Source organism: Vigna angularis, chromosome 2 (assembly GCF_016808095.1).
Source record: "Vigna angularis cultivar LongXiaoDou No.4 chromosome 2, ASM1680809v1, whole genome shotgun sequence".
In the NCBI taxonomy this organism is placed as follows: Eukaryota; Viridiplantae; Streptophyta; class Magnoliopsida; order Fabales; family Fabaceae; genus Vigna; species Vigna angularis.
Window position 1 is genome coordinate 49,541,898 of NC_068971.1, and position 18,986 is coordinate 49,560,883.

General features: G+C 34.4%; 4 protein-coding genes across 4 annotated transcripts; 3 read left to right on the plus strand and 1 right to left on the minus strand.

The window, feature by feature from the left end:
• Positions 1-3,913: 3,913 nt before the first annotated feature.
• LOC108327724 (uncharacterized) lies at positions 3,914-6,025 on the plus strand. Its single transcript, XM_017561415.2, has 3 exons — positions 3,914-4,439; positions 4,540-4,781; positions 5,593-6,025. Exons 1-3 carry the CDS (start codon positions 3,975-3,977, stop codon positions 5,837-5,839), a joined length of 954 nt encoding a protein of 317 aa, XP_017416904.1. The 5' UTR covers positions 3,914-3,974; the 3' UTR covers positions 5,840-6,025.
• Positions 6,026-6,718: 693 nt separating this feature from the next.
• On the minus strand, positions 6,719-8,653 carry LOC108327819 (60S ribosomal protein L18). Its single transcript, XM_017561535.2, has 5 exons — positions 8,495-8,653; positions 8,337-8,426; positions 8,128-8,256; positions 7,838-8,020; positions 6,719-7,089 (listed from the first exon to the last, which is right to left on the minus strand). Exons 1-5 carry the CDS (start codon positions 8,495-8,497, stop codon positions 6,931-6,933), a joined length of 564 nt encoding a protein of 187 aa, XP_017417024.1. The 5' UTR covers positions 8,498-8,653; the 3' UTR covers positions 6,719-6,930.
• Positions 8,654-11,520: 2,867 nt separating this feature from the next.
• LOC108329521 (exocyst complex component SEC15B) lies at positions 11,521-14,137 on the plus strand. The gene has a single exon (XM_017563764.2). The coding sequence runs from the start codon at positions 11,649-11,651 to the stop codon at positions 14,043-14,045; it is 2,397 nt and encodes a 798-aa protein (XP_017419253.1). The 5' UTR covers positions 11,521-11,648; the 3' UTR covers positions 14,046-14,137.
• A 3,971-nt stretch (positions 14,138-18,108) lies between these two features.
• LOC108328534 (uncharacterized) lies at positions 18,109-18,878 on the plus strand. Its single transcript, XM_017562412.2, has one exon. The coding sequence runs from the start codon at positions 18,209-18,211 to the stop codon at positions 18,683-18,685; it is 477 nt and encodes a 158-aa protein (XP_017417901.1). The 5' UTR covers positions 18,109-18,208; the 3' UTR covers positions 18,686-18,878.
• Positions 18,879-18,986: the final 108 nt, after the last annotated feature.

Here is an 18,986-nt window from a genome sequence, read left to right on the forward strand (position 1 = left end):
AAAACTCTTCTTTTTTTATTCTATCTTCTCAGACGAACTTTGAAAAGTATCTAAACTCTTCAAAAGACTGAAAGATAAAAGAGAAAATAGTAGACATGATGAACAATAACGCGATAAAAAGATAAGTATATGTAAATATTGTAGATAAAAAATAACCGTCACACATACAAAAAAAAGTAAATAGATGTGCTGAAACATATTATCTTGATTTTTCGTTAAACCATAATATCTTTTAATTTAAATAATATTACTTAATCTATTTTTATTTATATTAATAATAAAATAGTACTGTATTTCAATTTTGGAAAATAAAAATTATCAATCTTTATCCTGTCTTTATCAAAATTAAATTAATATTACTGGATTTTGAGAATAAAAACTATAGCGAAATATGCGCCAAGGATAAAATAAGATTTAAAACATATCCTTAATTTAAGTTTATTCACTAAATATAAAAAGAAAAGAAGTTAAAAAGATTTTCATCTCTTTTCAATTTTTCCATGTGATCTTCGTTAACTGTTTCTTTCAGCGTCTCAGGAAAGAGACATGGTCACACGTTAGGATTTTCATGATGGTGCATGTCCCAACCCAACTCTTCAACAATCCTCTTCCCAGACATAACTAATTACCCATTAATAAGTATAAATCTTTCTGCATCAAGGTATCACCCGTGACTTAATCCTATCCCTTCAAATTTTGGATTGTTTCTTTATTTTAAATTTTGTGGGCTCTTATAAAATTATGAAGATTTTGGGATACTTGAAATTATTATTGTTAGTTTTATTCTCTGGTTTTTCTGGCTAAGGTTATGTCGGGCAGTAGCAGTTGTTCTGAAAAAGTGAAACAATTCACCTAACAATATGAAATGCAAGGCACTAGGTCATAAATACAATCATCACTTATCTCACACGCATACTCTCAACTAATTGGTACGCATATCAATGGTCGAGTTTAGCCTACGTGCTCCCTTCCCTGAGGCTCATTCCTCCTCCTGATATTCGTGGAGATTTTCCTCTTTCTGCAACATACCAACTATTTAGTAGAATCAAAATTGTAACTTGAGTTTTAGGTCGGCTTCGTTGAACATTATGGTCGAATATTTTATTCTGTGAACATTAAAGGAGTAAGCTTATATGAAAGTTAGCATTAGTATTACTATTTATCCATTCAAGATGTTTCCGTGGCCTCCTGGATGTAAGGCATTCGCTGTCTCTTTATGAGTTGCTTTAACCTTTTACTTTTGATTTGAAGAGTTATTATATGCTGCAAAGATAAAGAACCGATTTTTGTGTCACTAAGCATGTCAAGATCGATCAAGTGGCATGTCACTTCTCAGGTACATCACAATCTATGCATCTACAGCCATGCCAGAGTTGGGAAATAAAAGTAGAATTTGACGTTCCTGAATGTCTTATTAGGCAAAAGGGATCTGCAAAATTATGTGGAGTGTGCTTATTTGGCTGATGTGCCACTACTAACAATCCACTCCAAACAGAGTATTACTACTACCACTTGGAGCTTTAATCCAAAAAGTAACGCATTGACAATTCTCTCTCTCTTTCTCTCTTCATCACGTTTGATTGGTTCTTTTCCGGCAAAAATATTACATGCCACAGGACTGTGAGCAAATGTGAAAACATAGAAAGCGTTTATATAATATTTGTATATGGTCATTCGGATAGAATTTTGAACCTTTGTTCATGCGCTTTGGCTGTTAAAAGAGAAGAAAAATGAAAAACAAATCCAAGGTGTGGGAAAAGAAGAAAAAGGGATTAAAGAAAGCACAAGTTGTTGCTTGGCGCATTTGCTAGAAAACCACAAATGAATGGGCACTTAGTGAGCATTCCAAATCTTTTCAGTCGATTTGATTGCTTTCAAACCACATGTAGTTAACAAAAGATAACCAAATACAAGTAGTGTTAATCCAACTATTCTTTTCAAACCCAATAATAATGCAGCACCAAAATAATATTTTCAAAACATCAATTTGTTCTAATCCTCGTCAAATACTCTGTGTGCCTCTTGCTGCATACTGACAAAATGTAACACACTGTCCAATATTAACTAGTGGATTTAGCTTTAAATAAAACTCCTGTCATTTTCTTTTTTGCAGCTAGATTATTTTACAAGCAATAATATGTCAGACGCACAATCAGATACTAAATATGCAGAATAAAATTTCAGGTCTTGCCATATTCTGAAACACCAATTCCTTTTTCTAATCTTAGAACTAATAGCATAGCTCGTTTTCTGCTTTCCGTCTTCTAGAGTACAAGAATCGAATTTGGTACAGGTAAAATTCAATGCAATCAGTGAATGCTTGTAAATGAAGACTCAATACTTGAGAATTTCACACAGAAACGTGGTTCCAAAGTATAAAGCCAAATTCTGCAAATTTATCTGCCAGTTGTAGATACTCCTCTACTTAAAAACAACATAATATAGACAACAGGATGATCCAATCCACTGGGGTTGGATCAGAATCTATGGGAATGTCACTATATACAAATCATAAAAAAAATCACTGCCACTGATCAAGCTTGCTACAAAAGTTCCTTATGATTCAGTGCACCGTTTGGCTGGAAAGTCACAATTTTCAGGAAAAAAGAAAAAAGAAAACTTTGAAGCATTTTTTATAATTTACTGATTATGATTGAGATTCCACAGAGAAACCAAAATGTGTATTCGTTAGAATTTGGATGAGAAAGTGCAGAAAAGGCAGAATGTAAAGTAAAAAGCAAGGGAGCAAATGTGAAGTGAGAGTGTGAGAGTCTTTTTGGATTCTGATTCTCCAAGATAATGAAAGATGGTGCACTAATGTGTTTGTAACACGACTCATTTTGTTCATGCAGTGAGATCCCCCACCCCACACCATGATTGTGCCAGTGGCCAATTCGGAACCGAAACATCTACTAACTCAAAAAAGGCATTTCAATTATTCCATTCCCACTATTGTTTTGCTATAAACTATTATAATGCTCCAAATTAGCAGATGCTGTCTTTGATATTTGTGGAAACTACAATGCATCTTTGAAACTAGTTTCTTAAAATAGATCATAGCTTTCAACAAATATCTTTTCCAGATATCGATAAATCTAAAATGGAATCTCTAAGGAATATAGGATTATATGTCAATCAGTCTTGTTACGTTGGTGATTTATGCACCTTTGTCTCCTATACTGTCGAAAATCTTAGCAATAAAACAAAACAGTAGTTAAAAATATCATTTTTAGATACTGCTATAAAACTAATGATACCACTACGTACTGTGAAATTCGCCTCTTTTACAAGGTTGTCATTGTGTCAAGTTTTGGGCCTCCCAATCCAAACGAATAAACGAGCTAGCCCATCTAAGAAAGCAATTGTCATTTACATCTTCTAGTTCTGCTAATATGTTTCTTAAACATTACTTAGTGATATTCAATTCTGAAAAGTAGTAAATTAAATTTATTTTTAAGCAAGAAAATAGGTCACTAAATATTTTCCAAGTTGCTGTGTTTAAATATTAACTTTCTCATTTTCTTCAAAGAAACCCTAACAAAAAAAATATGAAATTTGGGAAGAATTCATGGAATATGAATATTGTTTGTGATGTATCAACACTCTAATCACATATTTTGTAAAGAAAGTAACCATCGAATTATCACTTATTTAGTAAATGATAAATTAATTTTAAAAAGTATTTTCATAGATTAATTTACAAGAATTACACTCAAATTAATATAAAAAGTAATGTTAAAATTACACTTATCTGGATCAGTGAGTAGAGGCATGATTTCTTGACTTTGAGAGCCGCGGAGAATTTTGGAATCAGATTTGAAAGGTAGAATTGGATCGTCTTGGATTACATCATTACACGCAAAATCATTTCGAAAAGGAAAAGAAAAATTATCTTCTCAGTCTCCACTTACCTAAATTCCCTGCAACACCATTTGAAGTAGAAAAATTGAGAAAGATAGAGTGAAGAGAAAGAAATGGAGAAAATAGAGCACAGAATGGTGAGTACCAATGGAATAAATATGCACGTGGCATCAATTGGGTCAGGCCCAGTGGTTCTGTTCCTCCACGGCTTCCCGGAACTATGGTACACGTGGCGTCACCAGCTTCTGTCGCTCTCGGCCGTGGGCTACCGAGCAATCGCCCCCGACCTCCGCGGCTACGGTGACACCGACGCCCCGCCCTCCGCTTCTTCTTACTCCGCCCTCCACATCGTGGCCGACCTCGTTGGGCTTCTCGATGCTCTGGGCATCGACCAAGTGTTTTTGGTGGGTCATGACTGGGGGGCTTCCGTAGCCTGGTATTTCTGCTTGTTGAGGCCCGATCGTGTGAAAGCCCTAGTCAACATGAGTGTCGTGTTCCGCCCCAGGAACCCTAAACGAAAGCCCATTCAGAGCTTAAGGGCCATGATGGGCGATGATTACTATATCTGCAGGTTTCAGGTAAAATGAATCCACTCAGTCAACTCCTCCTTATCTTCACAAATTTCAAAGATACGAGTGAAGTTAATGTGTAGAGCTTTGATATTTTGTCGTGCTGCAGAAACCTGGGGAGGTTGAAGAGGAATTTTCTCGTGCTGGTGCTGCGAGGATAATAAAGAATTTTCTTGTTTCTCGTGATCCACGTCCACCCAGTGTGCCTAAAGAGATAGGATTTGGTGGTTCACCTGACCTTCATGTTGCTCTACCATCGTGGCTGTCTGAAGAAGACGTCAATTATTATGCTAGCAAATTTGAACAGAAAGGCTTCACTGGTGGGCTCAACTACTATCGCGCCATGGACCTGTGAGTTTCTTCTGGTTCCTCGTAGGAGGAAATATCCCATACTTACTATAGTTCAAGCTCCTATTTTGTACATGTGACTGAAATAATTATTTTAGTATACGTGACTTCAAATGATCTTGAACTGATTATGAATATATTGTTCCCAATTATTAATATTTAGAACACTGATATACGTATCCACACGGGGTGTATAGAATGAAAGAAAAAAAGGAACAAAAAAATTGATGAATGAGAGAGAGCATGTTGAGCTCTCCCCCAACAATAAACATGACCAATGTCTATTGTTTAAATTCGATTATTGGGTATGTTCTTCTTATTTGACTATGTATGTGCTCTAGAATCTAGATGTTTATTCCTAGCTGTGGGTGGTGGTCACCTACATGTTTCACGCTTCGACATCTAATCGTAGGCCTAGGGTGTGAGATCCCACGTCTATTAAAGATATGGGTAATACAAGGTTTGGTTAGACACCTTACAGCCGCTTTTGTTGGGCTCAGTTAGGTCCTATCCTAAGTTTTAAATTTTAAGAGAAAATGTCAGATTTCGAAAGTGTTACTGTGGAAAACAAAGAGACATAAGAAGAAAATGACATGGAAGAGTAGGTGAGTGTATTTTTATGTTTATTTTCAATCTTCAATAGCAATTTAGCTTAATTTTTAGGAATTGCTTTAATAAGTTACTTCAGATGCAGTAACTGAACCTGGTTTGTAGAACTGTATGTATGCATGTACAATTAAAGAGTTCAGAAAATAATTAGTTCGTTGAAGGATGTGTTTGTAGTCTGGTAAGGTAAATTTCGTTTTGTGTGCAGAACCTGGGAGCTCACGGCAGCATGGACTAGAGTACAGATTAAGGTACCGGTCAAGTTTATTGTGGGAGACCTTGACATTACATATAACACTCCAGGTGTGAAGGAGTATATACATAATGGTGGCTTTAAGAGAGACGTACCGTTTTTGCAAGAATTGGTCGTGATGGAAGGAGTAGCTCACTTTATAAATGAGGAAAGGCCAGAAGAGATCAGCACGCATATATACGACTTCATCAAGAAATTTTAATCCTTGCACAAGTATATTATGTGAAAGAACTCAAACGTAAATTCAAACCCAACCCCCAACCCCTAGCGACTGACAATTGCAGTAACAGTGTCAAAATAAAATGGGGTTGAAATGGCAGTATAGTTCAAGAAAAATGTTTCAGATCGATGAACTAATACTATCAAAAGCTAAGTTATCTTTCAGTTCGCAGAGCTTTTGTTAAGGAATCTGTTTGAAATATTGCAAAGGGATGTTCTAGTATCCAAAAGCATACAACAGAGAACAAAAATGTGCCTCAATGATGTTTAAACGTTTCCCGAAAGCTAGATTATTAGTTCACCAAGTTTGAACTTCTAACAAGACGAGGTATAACAGTAAATAATAACCCCTCCCTTCTGTGTATTTAAATGCGCTGTAACGAAAAATTAAAACCACTTACAATTCGTAATCCACAAAAAAATCTTATTTAGTAATATACTAAACAGACTAAAGTACGTTCTAATAATAAAGTTCCAATAACAAGAGTAAACTTAATTCCTCTTTTAAGTTGATATATATAGTCATTATTTGTTCTCAAGCAACAATGTGATACAATATAACGTATCAAACGAAACCCCGATACTTAAGTTGAATTTGATTTGAAAGTTTCCCTACTTTTTCAATGTCATGTCATGGAAAGAAAAATGTTCCTCTGGTATCAACTGAGATTTGAACTCTTTTACCAGTAAAACATTCAGTCAACTGGGATTATATTACTGAAATGGTTTTTAACATTCTTAAAAAATCGTGCTTAAATCGTGCTAGAGAATGAGACCAAATTGCAACACCTTTGAATATATTCAAAAGTAAACTCCTCCTTAGCAGGAGTAAAATACGGGCGTCATAAAACAAAGATCAGTCGAGTTCGTGCCGTAATAAGTAGGCAAATAGTTACTCATTAATCCTCTCAAGTAGTTTGCTAGAACAAAATTGTTCGGGGAAGGAGCTTCAATATTTTTCCCTTGGAAGGAAAAGTAAAAACTAAAATTAACGATTGTTCAAAAAACACGAGAAAACAATACATAATGATCACAAGGTAAGAGGAAAATCCCTTCATATTTGAGCTACAAAACTCAAACTCTAAAGCCTCTGCTATTCCTTCTCCCTCTGGCCCGCTCAAATTTCCGTCCCTTTGAACGGACATAGGGCTTGGTGTGGCTATGGGGCACACCAGGAGCCGGTCCAAAGTGCTTGACAGCCTCGCGAGCATTCTTAGGACCTCTAAGAAGAACCTGAAACACCATTCAAAAACAAAGGTAAGCTTCTGAGATACACCCTCCATAACCCTTGCCCCCCCCCCCCCCCCCGGCAAGGCAAAAGGCAGACTTTGCATTATTATTTTTTTCTTCCTCCAATAATAAAGATGAAAGAGCAAGAATACTGGATCCCCAAACAAAAACGATACTGATTAGTAAACTTTATGTCACTATACAAAAATTGCTAATTTGTTTAGCAGCCAAAACTAAAGGACAACAGAAGTTTTACTACGATAAAATATAGTGATGTGAAGTTTACTAATTAGAGTCATTGCTATTCTTTGGTCCCGTAAGCAAAGCTTCTAAACTACTAAGAGCATAGCAATTATGACATAAAACCTAACAAAGGTTAAGTAGAGCCTTAAAACCTATTTAGATGAACTTCATACCAATCTAGTTGCGACTCCATACCCAAGACACAGATTGAATCCCATACCTTGGTTAAAGAACCAAAATGCCAAACTACTTGTGCTGACAGCTTTATGTGGGTTTAATTACTCATTTGCTTCTTATAGTTATACATACTACACAATTTGATCCCTATGTATAAAAATCATTAATTTTAATCCCTAAACACAATTTTCATTTTAATCCTTTCTAGTTTCTATACATACCATTTTAATCTCTTTCAGTCCCCACTGTCTGAACTCGTGAGAACTAGACCGATAATTAAATCTTACATTTCATAGAAAAATACACGGAAAGAGAAATAGTATAATCATACCGTGTTTTGGCCGAGAGGAGCTCTAAGAGCCAGTTGATCAAAGGTGAGACATTCCCCGCCAACTTTCTCAATTCTAGCTCTGGCAGTTTCAGTGAACCTCAGTGCTGCTACCTTCAGAGCAGGCACCTCGTACACACGAATATCATCGGTCACTGCCCCAACCACCACAGCTATCTTATCCTCCTAATGAAATAAGTACCAAGACATCAACGCCAATTTGCTTGTGACCTCAAATGAGAAAAAAAATAACGATTAAATGGAACGAATGAAGAGAAGAGATAGGTTTGAACCTTTCCCTTGGTGTAACGGATCAATCTGGAGAGGGATAGCGGAGGCTTGTTGACCTTGCTCATGAAAAGACGCTTGAGAATGACGGCATTGAAATTACTCCCAGTCCTCCGAACAAGAAAACGGTACAACTAAAAACATGGCGAACATTTCAAATCCAAAACCCTTGTTCGTTCGTTCACAGTCATGCAGGAGAAAAATAAAAAGGTACCTTGACGAGGAGCTTGAGGTAAATATCATCGGATTTTGGGGCGGTTCGCTTGGTCTTTTTGGACTTACCTCCTGCCTTCAAATCGATCCCCTGTAATTCAGTTCAACACAAAGTCAGAGAAACTTTCTAATGGATTGTAACAGCTTTGAGAAATGTACCATTGCGAATGTAGCTTCTCGCCGCCGACGCTGCTGCTGATGCCGTCACCAAGGAAAAATTTGTGCTAGGGTTTTGGAGAGGGTCTAGGGTCTGATGAATTTATTTATCACTTTTTCGCAAAGTTAAAAGCCCAGACTCAATTCGGGTTACGCGCACGACCCGTTTAGCGAATCCCAAACCTTATTATTTTTTTTATGAACTTATTTCTAAAATGAAATTTTGTATTTTCTATATTTTATTACATTTATCATATTTCTTATTTAATTCTCAATTATATTACACTCTTTTGCTTTGTATATTGTTATAGATATCACTTTCATTGTGTTTTTTTAGGCACTTGTACAATAAATAAATATTTTTATGTATTTGTCTAACCTGGTTATTTTAAAAATAAGTGGTTTTTACTCATTTTAAGAAAAAAATCTCATTTATTTTAACAATTAAATATTGTTTACTTTTTATAAGAGAATTATTTCATGCCAACATGATTATATTAAAGTTTGAATTCTTGGTTAAAGAACACAGTCTACTGTCATATGTATCCACGTTAGTTTGTTTTAATTTAAATTAATTAATAACATTAATTTGTTTTGTTTAAAATTTATAGCATATTCGTATAGATCAAATTTTGTAAAAAATAATTCATAATATAAATATGAATTTCCTAATTAAATGATTAACTATTTAAATTAATTTTAGACAATGTAGTTTTATAATCATTACAAATTAAATGACAATTAAATTAAATAATTACTATTGATTACATAAATTTCAAATAGTTAATTAATATTAGTTTAATTATTTAAAGTTAACTAACAAGATGAAACTAATCAATTATTATATGTTTTAAACTAATCAAAACAAATTTTGATTATATCAATTTATAGCTGTATCAATAGTTTAAGGAACGTAATAGATAATTTAAATATATAAATATTCAAAATATATTTAACTTGTGATCCGTTGTTTTCTATTTTTGTCCTACGTCTCAATCCAATTTTATTAAAATGTTTTCTTAAAAAGAAAGGCTTTTTTAATTATTTTGTGTTAGTAATAATAGTTTTAAATTAGTTAAAATAACTAAATTATAAAAATGAAAAAAAACGAATTATGAAAGTATTATCAAATAAAACATAAATAATTTTTAGTAATTTTTTTAATTCAAAATACAACTCGTAGTTGATTCTTTTTTCTTAATCGGTTTCTGTGTAGATTTATAATAGTTTATTTACAGTGAACTTTTAATCTGTTTTTCATGTTCTTGTGTTTGTAATTTTCATATCTGAACATCATTTAACGTGTATTTTATTGTCATTTAATTTGATAACGTAATATTTTTTAAATCTTTCTAAATTACATTGAAGTTTAGTTTTATTTTCAATTTTAATTTTCACTTTGTGTCTCTCTTTATTTGTAAATATATTTTTCCATTTTCAACTTACCAAAACAATAACGAAGAATGAAATTTAAAAAAATAATGAAAAAGTGGAATATAACTTAAAAAATAATATTTTTATATAATTGTCCTTAACAAAAGTTAAGAATCATATTATTAAGTGTAAAAGGAGAAAAATAAAAGTGTACATCAAATCAAATGTGTATCATATATATATATATATATATATATATATATATATATATATATATATATATATATATATATATATATATATATATATATATATATATATATATATGTATGTATGTATGTATATAATTACTTCAAATGTCATTAAATATTTTATCATGTCTTATAAATATTTATATAATATTTTTTATCATCGAAGACAATATATAAAAAATAAATGAAGTAATTTAACACATTTGCATATCTACATAAACGTAATGTAAACATTCTTATATATCTATTATTTTCTTTTGCAAATTATTCATTCTTTGTCTATTTGAATATGCAACCAGTATTATAATTTATTTATTTTTTAAATCTTCAATTTTAACATAAAATGAAATTTAGCAAATACAATTTTCTATATCCACGAATTACTATTTTGTAAACAGAATCGTATATGGACTTCTACTTTCACCCATTTCTTGTAAGGGTAGAGACATTCCGTCTTGCAACTTGTTTTTGACCGTATTTTCTTAGTGTAGACGGCATTTCAAAAAAATAGAGGCTGTATTTGGAAATTACCATTCATTACAATTTTAACAAAACAAAACTTATACTATTAAATATAATGTATATGTCAACCATTTGACAAGCTGTATTCAATCATCCCTCGTTCATACATTCATTGCGTTGAGGAATGTCAGATGTGTATCAACTCAATGATGGTGTGGATATATATCCAAACTATATCAAACAGAGAGATGAAAAGTAAGACCAAAAAAAAAAGTGATGTGATAAATCGAATAATTTGAAAACAATGCTATTTTGATGATTAATTGATTAATTTGAGGTTTATATACACAGACAGCCTGAAATAAATTTTAGAAATAAGAATTTATTTACGAGCACATGCAAAATTGGTATTTTGCATTTGTAGACAGAAGACATTTACATTGTTCTTCAAAATTGAAAAAGAGAGCTACCAAAATAAAAATGCTATAAGTAAAGATAAAATTACACAATAAATTCATATACTAAAAACAATTAAAAAGGTGTCCTGACATGGATGGATTTGAGAGGATTTGAAGATAATTTTTTTTATCGTTTATTTGAGTGAATTTGAAGGTAAATAAAAGTGAATTTGGAAATAATTTTTTTTAATTTGTCATGTCAATACAATTCTATACTAATTCTCACAAATTTTATTTCTAAATTCACTCAAATAAACGACAAAAAAAATTATCTTCAAATCCCCTCAAATTCATCGTCTCAAATCCACTCAAAACAACAGCCTTAAAAAAATACAATAGAAGTAGAATCATATAATTAGGTTAACAGTGGTTGCACCCACCACACATGCATAAAGCTAATTTTTTAATATTTAATTATTTAATAATCATTTACAATTTCATATGACAAGTATGAATGAAATAAAGGCTTTTTATTTTTCAGTTCAATTACCGAAATACCCCAAAAGATTACGGAATACCCAAAACTCAAGACTTCCGACGACTCTAATGAAGTGTCCGAAAAATTTCTGAATCCCTAAATTTTCTCCTCCTGCCACGGGCACAACGACGACGATGCTTTCCTCCAAACCACCGCGTCGGAAAATTGTTCCGGCGAACGGAGATGAGTCCGCTGACAAACTGGACCAGCTTCTCTTGTCCTCCGCCATCTGCAACAATGAGGACATAGGCCCGTTCATCCGCAAGGCCTTCGCCTCCGGAAAGCCAGAGACGCTCCACCACCACCTCCGTCACTTTGCGCGCTTGAAGGAGTCCGAGATTGAGGAAGTGTGCAAGGCTCACTACCAGGACTTTATCCTCGCCGTTGACGATCTACGATCCCTCCTATCAGACGTCGATTCGCTGAAGTCCTCCCTCTTCGATTCCAACTCGCGGCTCCAGTCCGTTGCGCGCCCGCTCCTGTCGTCTCTCGACTCCTTCGTCGAGACGCGGAACGTCTCGAAGAACGTGAACCTCGCCATCGACTCCATCCGCACTTGCGTTAAGCTGATGGAGGTTTGCACGCGCGCCAACCGCCACCTCGCGGACGACAACTTCTACATGGCACTGAAGTGCGTGGACGCGATCGAGCGGGAGTATTTGGATAAAACGGAGTCATCCACGCTGAAGCGGATGCTGGAGAAGAAGATTCCAGAGATTCGATCGTACATCGAAAGGAAGGTGAACAAGGAGTTTGGGGACTGGTTGGTGGAGATCCGAGTCGTGAGTCGCAATTTAGGTCAATTGGCGATAGGTCAAGCCTCGTCAGCGAGGCAGAGAGAAGAGGATCTAAGAATTAAGCAGCGCCAAGCGGAGGAACAGAGTAGACTCAGCGTGAGGGACTGTATATACGCTTTAGAGGAAGAGGAAGAAGACGAAATTATCGCTGGCGGGATCGGCGAAGACGGCGGTGGAGTCGCCGGGTTTGATTTGACTTCGTTGTACAGGGCATACCATATTCATCAGACTTTAGGGTTAGAGGATCGGTTTAAGCGGTATTATTTCGAGAACCGGAAGCTTCAGTTGACTTCGGACTTTCAGGTCTCGTCGATGACTCCTTTTCTGGAGTCGCATCAAACGTTCTTTGCGCAGATTGCAGGGTTCTTTGTGGTGGAGGATCGCGTGTTCAGAACCGGAGGTGGGTTGATTTCAAAATTGGAGGTTGAGAATCTGTGGGAGATTGCTGTTAGTAAGATGTGTTCAGTGTTGGAGGATCAGTTCTCCAGAATGCAAACTGCTAATCATCTTTTGCTTATTAAGGATTATGTGAGTCTGTTAGGGGTAACCCTGCGACGATACGGGTACCCCATTGATGCGTTGCTTGATGTTTTGAGCAAACACAGGGATAAGTACCACGAACTTCTTTTGTCTGATTGTAGGAAGCAGATTGCGGAGGCGGTTGCGGCTGATAAATTTGAGCAAATGCTGATGAAAAAAGAGTATGAGTATTCCATGAATGTGCTTTCTTTCCAGATACAGACTACTGATATCATACCAGCTTTTCCCTATGTTGCCCCCTTTTCGACCACTGTGCCAGATTGTTGTCGGATTGTACGGTCATTCATTGAGGATTCTGTGAGTTTCATGTCTTATGGCGGGCAGCTTGAGTTCTATGAAGTTGTTAAGAAATATTTAGACAGGCTTTTGATTGAGGTTTTGGATGAAGCTTTAGTGAAGCTTATCAATACCTCGATTAGTGGTGTCTCCCAGGCAATGCAAATGGCAGCGAATATGGCTGTCTTGGAGCGTGCTTGTGATTTTTTCTTTCGCCATGCTGCACAGCTTTCGGGTGTTCCCTTGAGAATGGTGGAGAGAAGCAGAAGGCAGTTTCCCCTAAGAAAAGCTCGTGATGCTGCAGAAGAGATGCTCTCTGGGCTACTCAAAGCCAAGGTTGATGGATTTATGACCTTGATCGAGAATGTAAATTGGATGTGTGATGAGGCACCTCAGAGTGGAAATGAATATGTAAATGAGGTTATAATTTATTTAGAAATTTTGGTTTCAACTGCTCAACAGATATTGCCATCTCAAGTCCTTAAGAGAGTATTGCAAGAAGTTTTTGCTCACATATCCGACAAGATAGTTGGGACTTTAGTCAGTGATTCTGTTAAAAGGTTTAATGTCAATGCTATTAATGGAATTGAAGTAGATATTCGGCTCTTAGAATCATTTGCTGATAATCAGGCCTCTCTTTTCTCTGATGGGGATGTTGATGTTTTGAAAGCATCACTTACCAGTTCAAAGCAACTGATTAATTTGCTATTGAGTAATCATCCAGAGAACTTCTTGAATCCAGTGATAAGGGAGAGGAGTTACAACACTTTGGACCACAAGAAAGTGGTGATTGTTTCAGAAAAGTTGAGGGATCCTTCAGATCGGCTCTTTGGAACCTTTGGTAGTCGTGGGGCCAGGCAGAATCCGAAAAGGAAATCGTTGGATACGTTGATAAAAAGACTTAAGGATGTTAGCTGATTAAGTCTATAGCTGTATGTAAGGTACTTTTTCTTGTTGTTGTCTCTAGTCCATCTTGACTAAGAATTATTTAATAGTGAGTTGTTGATAAATTTATTTGGTTTAAGGTCAGGCTATCACTTTTTGAAATCCATTTTAAGATTTTCCCAAATATCTGTTTGAAATGTATAATTGTTATGTTCTTTGTTTTTTTGGATTTCATTAAAATACTTCCATGTCATTTTGTTGTATCTGTTATGAACTGTATCCCTCTTGTCTGCTAAACTGTCTTTAATGTTGTAACATGATGCTTTTTTTTCCTGAGTAGCTCCTTGTGTTCTTTCAACTTTCATTGATTTAGGTCTAGATGAATGGGACTCCTGTTAAATTAGCTCAGATTATTGAAATATCATAATCATTGCCTTGGCATTTGCCTCTCTGTTCATCGGCCTTAGCCTTGTATTGTATCACACAGTTTTGTTAAATAACCATAGTACGGCCACCATAACACTAACATGGCATTTTTCTACCCCTCCGCCAGTGGCAATTTGTGAAGGGATTCTTGTTATGGTGGCGCCATAGACCACAATGGCTTGCTTAGCCTTATTGCTTCTTCAACTTTGGCCAATGGTAGATAAGTTTTGAGATTATTGAAGTGGCATTGATCCACACATTGCTTTCTAAAGCACGATTGATAGCCTTGGCCCTTAGGTTTTGAAATTGAGACGAGGTTATTTTTCCAATCCTATTGTCATGATTGTAGGTTTTACTAATGATCGTATGTGGGTCTATAAAAGACACCAATTTTGGAAAGAAACCTTTAAACCCAACGCATAATTTAGATATTATATCTAAATCCTTAACCAATTGAATTAAAGAAGCTCTTGACCTGTTGAAAAAGTAAATCCCAGTCTAATTAAAACAATTTAATTGAGGTTGTGAAGTGATGCAAACAGAATTTGTTTGCGTATTGTCTTTAATTAATCTATTGCATATAGTAATATAGTATTGAATATTAGCTGCACAACACAACTGAATATACTGGACACCAAATTGCTGGCTGAGCCATATTGAAGTATGCTGTTCACCGAATTGCATTGTGCCCTTAAACACACAATGAATGAACCATGACACTTTTCGTAAAGATGGCAGCACCTTGACTTGACACCCTTCTAGACAAATTTGAAACATACACCAAATGCACACTAGTGGGCAACTGTTTCTACGTTTTCTCTGCTATCTTGTCTTTGTATCTCTGTGTTGTGGGCAAGGTTATATTTGAAGAGTGCCACTTTGATTTTAATTTATCATCTGTATTTTCATTATCTGTTCAACCGCCATCTTATTGTAATGCTGAGCTCTTTATAACATTAAAAAGGACAGATTTGATATAAATGTCCATAGTTAAGATTAAATTAGATATATAAATCCAATGACTGTTAGATTAAATTGGGTAAAATTATAAATTGTGCCAAAGGTAGACCCTGTTGAATAAATATTAAAACATGACTTGAAATAGTCAAAGACTGGTTGTGCATACTTTTCTATGGTTGACATTTCAAAATTATAGAATAGTCCTTAAAGGATTGATCTGTCTCCTGAATAGTCGTTAAAGTAAAATAATTATTTAAGTATTGGAAATTAGAATGAGAAATCTTCAAATTAGTTCATCACCCTAGTAAAATATATTTGGATAATAATTAAATTATTTTATATTTAATACGTAAGGAATTAATTATATAATGTACTTCCTTAAGATTATTTAGGAAAAAAGGTCATATTTGAGAGACCATGTTGATTATTTCTTCAAAAAAGGATCATAGTTTCTCCATTTGATTTGGTTGAATTGGAAAGTTTCTTTTTGGTTGCAATTCTTTGTCTAGAGCCACTCTAGAAAGAAGTTTTATCTATAATGTTTGTTTGGCTATTACAGTTGGAGATATTGTTCGTATTTTTTATGTATTTATGTTTTTTTTCTTGACGAGAGGTTCTTAATTTCAATTTCATTTTCATATTTTGTTTGTTGTCTTCAAACATAATTGATGTTCAAAATAAGCAAAAGGAGGCTATTACCTGTTTGAGAATATGGGCCATTTGTATGATTGATGGTCATTTCTTCTTGGGTTGCATTTTGTTACGGATCTTCTTTCGCCTTTGGGCTCCTCATCTCAGACAGAAACATGTATACAAGGAAGAAAAACAAAAGAATGTTCCCTATCTTGAAAAACTTGACAAATTACGACACGATTAGTCAAAACCTCTTGTACCACCGAAGTAGCTTTTCTAATTTCAAACAAACCTTGGGTTAGACATTCTAGTCTGCTTCAAATCTGCGATTGAATACTCTGTGCACATTAGGAAATCAAGCACTCGAAACTTGTATTCACACCTTACTAGTTAGATATAGTAGTGAAATTGAATCAAAACTAACTGGGTTATCCGTAATTTTATTTTACTGTATTTTTTGGGAATATAGATTATAAAATATCAAATATTCTTTCAAGTTGAGTATCAGATATAAAACATTGCTTGTGAAACATTATGACTGTTGATATGCTTGTTATGATAATTTTAAAGGAGGCGGCTTTTAAAATTGAAAGAAATAATTAGCTAGGGCTTATTCAATTAGTCTCCAAAATTTATTTATACATTAATAATTTATTTTTTATAATTTAAGCAAATTCTCTCCACTAAATGAATTATTTTTACAAAAATTATCCGTACAAGTGACTCCACGTTTTTACATTTAATAATCTTTTCTTTATCTCCCAGCAACACTTGTTTCTACTTCTCTAACTCTTATATATAATTATTATTAGAAGTTTGTATTGGTTTTATTGTTAAACTTGGTCATTAAGTTCCAAACCACTCTTGAATGGCATCTAAGATTCAGAGTTTTTATAATAAAAATACAGAAGCTAGAATTGGACGAAAAAATATTTAGTCAATATAGACTAAAATAACGTTTGTGTCAAAGTAAGTTTAAACAATAATTCGGACTTTGTTTTCGATACGTGTTTAAAGCGCACGTGAGAAAAGTTTAACACACTTTCTTACTAAATAAATATCATGTCTCCTATATTAATGATATTTTACATCAAATTCAAACATTATATATATATATATATATATAGAGAGAGAGAGAGAGAGAGAGATTTATATGGTCTAAGTGAGATTTATACATATTCATATTCGTTGAGAGTCTGAAACATAATACGAGCAAAGAAGATAAACGTAATGGTGGAAAGAACAACCTTGCATGACTAATGATGTGTTCAAACATTGTTTTTCTAAAAAAATAGAAGCCTTATTTTTATCATAGCGGATGTGTTTTAATAATTATAATTAACTACTTAATATATACATAAGAGAAAGAGTTTACTACAAATTCTAGAGATATATCATATAAGCTTTTTGAAAGAATAAATTAGATAAGTGTAGGGCATTTGTGTCTTTTGGAATAGTTAAATCAAAACCATGTTTTGTTAACATTGAAAGGATTAAAAAAATGTCATAGAAAATATCTATTATTAGTTAGAGCTAATTTACAAAATATATATCAGTAAATACTAATTAATGAGTTTCTTTTAAATTTGAAGAGGAAATGTCCAAAACTCAATGTCATCCAAACACTGGAAAGAACAAGTTAATCAAGTCATATGTCAAATCTTACAATGTTTCACCAGAACATTTCGCTATGATGGATTGAATTTACGAAAACGAATTTTCAAAACTAGTTTTAAATCTCCATATTAATTTTAACACAGCATTCCACATCACAACTTCTAATGCATTTATTGTACTTATCTGACTGGTGTTTTAATAATTACATTTTAATTAACAAAAAATAAGTTATAGATATGAGATCAAAACATCTCTTTAAGCTGCAGATGAGTTCATTATTAGCCCCCTTGGTGCAGCATATTATTCCGTTTTAGCACAATGCACGTGGTACCCGAGGTTTTGTTTTTTCATTTGGTGAAATCACGTGCTTCGCGAGTTGCAGGCGTTAATATAGCATTAACCTTATTATATACTGAGTAGGACAAAAACTTGATATAAAATAACTACATTATTAAGTTGGCGATTGGTTTATTAATTTCATTTAGTATTTGTTCCTCCCATCTTAGCACGACACTTCAATCCCCCATTCTCCACACGCTAAACTCGTGCTCCCTACAAAAATGAACACTAGGTGTTCGATGATACTTCTTTGCATACTGGCTTATGCCTATGTTTCCGTTTCAGAGAAATTATCAGCGTACGACGTTCTTGAGAAATATGGCCTTCCAGTGGGTCTTCTTCCCAAAGGTGTGACAGAGTACGAGCTAAACGAAAAAAACGGCCACTTCACTGCGTATCTGGAGCAAACATGCTATTTCAGCGTACAATCGTATGACCTAAAGTACAAGTCCACCATCAAGGGCATGATCTCGAAGGGGAAGCTGTCGAAGCTGAAAGGTGTTAGCGTGAAAATCGAGGTGCTGTGGATCCCAATCTCTGAGGTCACTCGCGACGGTGATGACCTCAAATTCTCTGCCGGCGTTGCATCTGCCGGTTTTAGCGCAGACAGCTTTTCGGAGAGCCCTCAGTGTGGATGTGGATTCGATTGTGAGAATTTCAACCAGAACGGTGACGTTTCTTCTTCTCTACAGATTTAATTGATAGGCAGAATTGGATCTGTTGTTGTGCTCTTCTGTTCTTAATTATTATCGATGATGATGATCTTGTTTTTTCTTCTGCATAAATAATGATTATCTATGATGTTTTGCGGGACACGCTAGAAAAGTTTGTGCAAGAGAAGTTGAACTGAGTTTTAGAAAGCAACCTAGATAAATGGATATTCTAGAATCATTCTAAATTTTCCAGTGAATCTCTTTGCTCCTACAAATATCTTGTTTTATTGAATGTGTTTGTATTTTTTTAATATTAAATTTGTTTGGTTTTTATGGTGATTAATTT

Bases quoted from the DNA above. Each gene is read 5' to 3' on its own strand.
- LOC108327724 (XM_017561415.2), top strand. From the start codon at position 3,975: ATGGAGAAAATAGAGCACAGAATGGTGAGTACCAATGGAATAAATATG. The intron at 4,440-4,539 runs GTAAAATGAATC...GTCGTGCTGCAG, and splicing joins ACTATATCTGCAGGTTTCAG to AAACCTGGGGAGGTTGAAGA. The intron at 4,782-5,592 runs GTGAGTTTCTTC...TTTTGTGTGCAG, and splicing joins TACTATCGCGCCATGGACCT to AACCTGGGAGCTCACGGCAG.
- LOC108327819 (XM_017561535.2), bottom strand. The intron at 8,021-8,127 runs GTTCAAACCTAT...TTATTTCATTAG, and splicing joins TCCGTTACACCAAGGGAAAG to GAGGATAAGATAGCTGTGGT. The intron at 7,090-7,837 runs GTATGATTATAC...ATGGTGTTTCAG, and splicing joins CTCCTCTCGGCCAAAACACG to GTTCTTCTTAGAGGTCCTAA.
- LOC108329521 (XM_017563764.2), top strand. From the start codon at position 11,649: ATGCTTTCCTCCAAACCACCGCGTCGGAAAATTGTTCCGGCGAACGGA.
- LOC108328534 (XM_017562412.2), top strand. From the start codon at position 18,209: ATGAACACTAGGTGTTCGATGATACTTCTTTGCATACTGGCTTATGCC.